At 35.9% G+C, this 2,528-nt stretch overlaps 1 protein-coding gene across 1 annotated transcript in view; it reads left to right on the forward strand.

Annotated features, from left to right (window-relative positions):
• slc38a9 (solute carrier family 38 member 9) overlaps positions 1-2,528 on the forward strand; it is a 23,191-nt gene that overhangs the window by 4,897 nt on the left and 15,766 nt on the right. Inside the window, exon 2 of the mRNA XM_014002782.1 lies at positions 607-750. Within this exon, the coding sequence (XP_013858236.1) occupies positions 653-750 (98 nt within the window). The 5' untranslated portion in view covers positions 607-652. The remainder of the gene's footprint in view (positions 1-606; positions 751-2,528) is intronic.

Consider the following 2,528-nt stretch of genomic DNA (forward strand, 5'->3'; position numbering starts at 1 on the left):
ATATTGCATGGTAAAAACAGAAGAGAAGCTGCTCTTCATATTAGTGACAAACAATAACAGTAACAACACCTTATTGACAAGTTTAACATTTCTTTAAAACACATTCAAAATGTTTAAAAATAAACTACAAAAATTAATTGAAAGTGCAAATTTAAATATAGTTGTTTCTGCAACTGTATTTGATAATGTTTTGAACTGTTAAAATATTGCATGGTATAAACAGATGCTGCACTTCATATTAGTGACAAACTTTGGTGTTTTTGATGGGTTACATTCATTTTTGCTTCTATTTTTCATTTAAAATAGGTTTCCATTCTCGGCAGGTTTCTAAGGTTCTTCTTCTACATATTAAAAAAGTTGTTAAACAACTGAGTGGCGCACTACTGCTACTAGTGGTGAGAAAGTGTATTGCACCTTATTCAAAATCAATCCCACGGCCCTCTGCGGCCCAAAGTTAAAAACTGTTATTTTGAGGCCCTCAAGGTGGCGCTCGCGGCCCATAGGTTAAGAATCTCTGGTCTAGAAAAGTGCTTTGTAAGATTTTTATTTGTTTTGTTGTTGTTGTCGTTATCACCTGAGTGAAACTTAATATCTGTGTTCTTCCAGACAGGTGATGAGAGTTGCGAGGCTTTAGCAGAAGTATAAGGAGATCATGGATGACGACAGCAGGCCTTTGCTGAACTCGGAGTACGTCGGAGAGAATTACTCCCACAGAGGCTCCACAGACTCACTGGACTTTAAAGTCAAAAGGTACAAAAAAAAAAAAAGTCAAAAGGTACATACCTCTGAAACACTGAGGTATGTCGTAAGTCATTTATGCAAACAGTTAAGATGTGATAGTGACTCTTAGGGGGTCAACCTGGTTCAGTCCTTGGTGTTGAATTATGGCAAGATCTTTGTTTTCAGACATGAGAAAGGCAAAAGTTTTGGTTTCATCCATCTGATAAGGTGTCTACATTCAGTTACATAAACAATGATCACTTCAGACCTGATGTTCAACAACAGTCTGGCACCCAGGCTAGACTCTCACCCAAATATAGTGCAGCACTTCAAACTGAATTTAGCTTAAATTTACACAATAATAAAAGATGAACGCCTGTATTTATTCCCTTTGGATATCACTGAGCGCACCATCAAATTCATGCAGCACCACAAGAAACCTGCGGAGGAAATGAAGAGGCTGAAGGTAAGCCTAAAAGTGCTGCAGTGTCCCTGAGTAAAGATGACCTGCCCATTGGACTACTATAAGATGTACACTCAAAAGGGAAACAGTGTGCGTGATGCAGAACCAACATTTTCATTACATTTGTAACATGATCTCTGTAGTGAAGCATGGTGGTGGCAGTGTCATGTTCAAGGGGTGCCTTTCATTGGCAGAACCTGGCAAATTTACATCAGACAGACCGAATCTCAGCATTTGCTCATTATCATGATTGTTGGGTTTTCTTCCCAGAGTGTTCAGAGCTTCACATGTCATAAAAAGTTTATACAATAATTAATTAGGTTTTGTGTGAAGCAAGAGTAACTTTATAATGTATAACTTTGCTCTTGTTTAAATAAAGATTACTTCTGGCATGCCTCCCCACAACCAGGTTACCTTTACCCACTGGCTTTTCCACAGAGTTCTGCATAATTTTGTGGAAAGCCCTCTTTGTTTGTGCTATAATGTACTTCTCAATAATATCATACCCTCTAGGGGCCTGGCTTCCTGGAACTCACTTAGTATGGAAATGCTAAGATGTTTGAGTGTGTTGTGTGAGTTTGTCCCCACCATAGTTCCACACTGTATTAGCAGTTTATGTGAATTTTAATCCAGTTAGGTATTTCACAGTGACCAACAAGTTTCTAGCACATTAAACATTACAAGTACTCCTTTTTACATGTCAATATCATCTTTTTTTCTTTTTAGTACAGTGAAACATAATTGTTTTAAATTAGCAGTGGTGGAATATAATTTTTTTTTTATTGAGAAGTTTTTTAATAATTACTTCCTTTTTAATTGTTTGAGAGATTATACAGAAGTGTTCACATATACATACAGTATTACATGACATTTTAGATTTTCTTTTAAAACAAAGAACTACATCCAAAAAACCCATACAATCATAAGAACTGAAAACATAAAATAAATAAACAATAAATAAGTGGGTGTGGAGCTGCACTTAAATCTTATATTTATATAAAATCAGAGTAAGTTATAAAGCTTTTTAATTTAGTCACAGGGTGGGTCAAGTACATTATTCTGAACAATCTACAAATGATGTCCACTTATTGGTAAATCATTTTGAACTACCATTCATTGTTAGTGAATTCTTTTCTACCCACAGAAATGTCCTGACAGTGTTAACTTTTGTCACTACGATAAGTAGCAGCAGCGGGGAATAAAGGATTTCTTAAAGGGGCAATGTCATGTAAAATCAACTTTTTTGAGTTTTATATCCTGTTATAATGTTATACACTCATAAAAAACATGCCCAAAGCCTTGCTTCGACTCATTCATGCATGTTTGAGAAATCCTGCAGCGTTTT

The sequence above is a fragment of the Austrofundulus limnaeus genome, unplaced genomic scaffold, assembly GCF_001266775.1.
Source record: "Austrofundulus limnaeus strain Quisiro unplaced genomic scaffold, Austrofundulus_limnaeus-1.0 Scaffold15, whole genome shotgun sequence".
NCBI classification, from domain to species: Eukaryota; Metazoa; Chordata; class Actinopteri; order Cyprinodontiformes; family Rivulidae; genus Austrofundulus; species Austrofundulus limnaeus.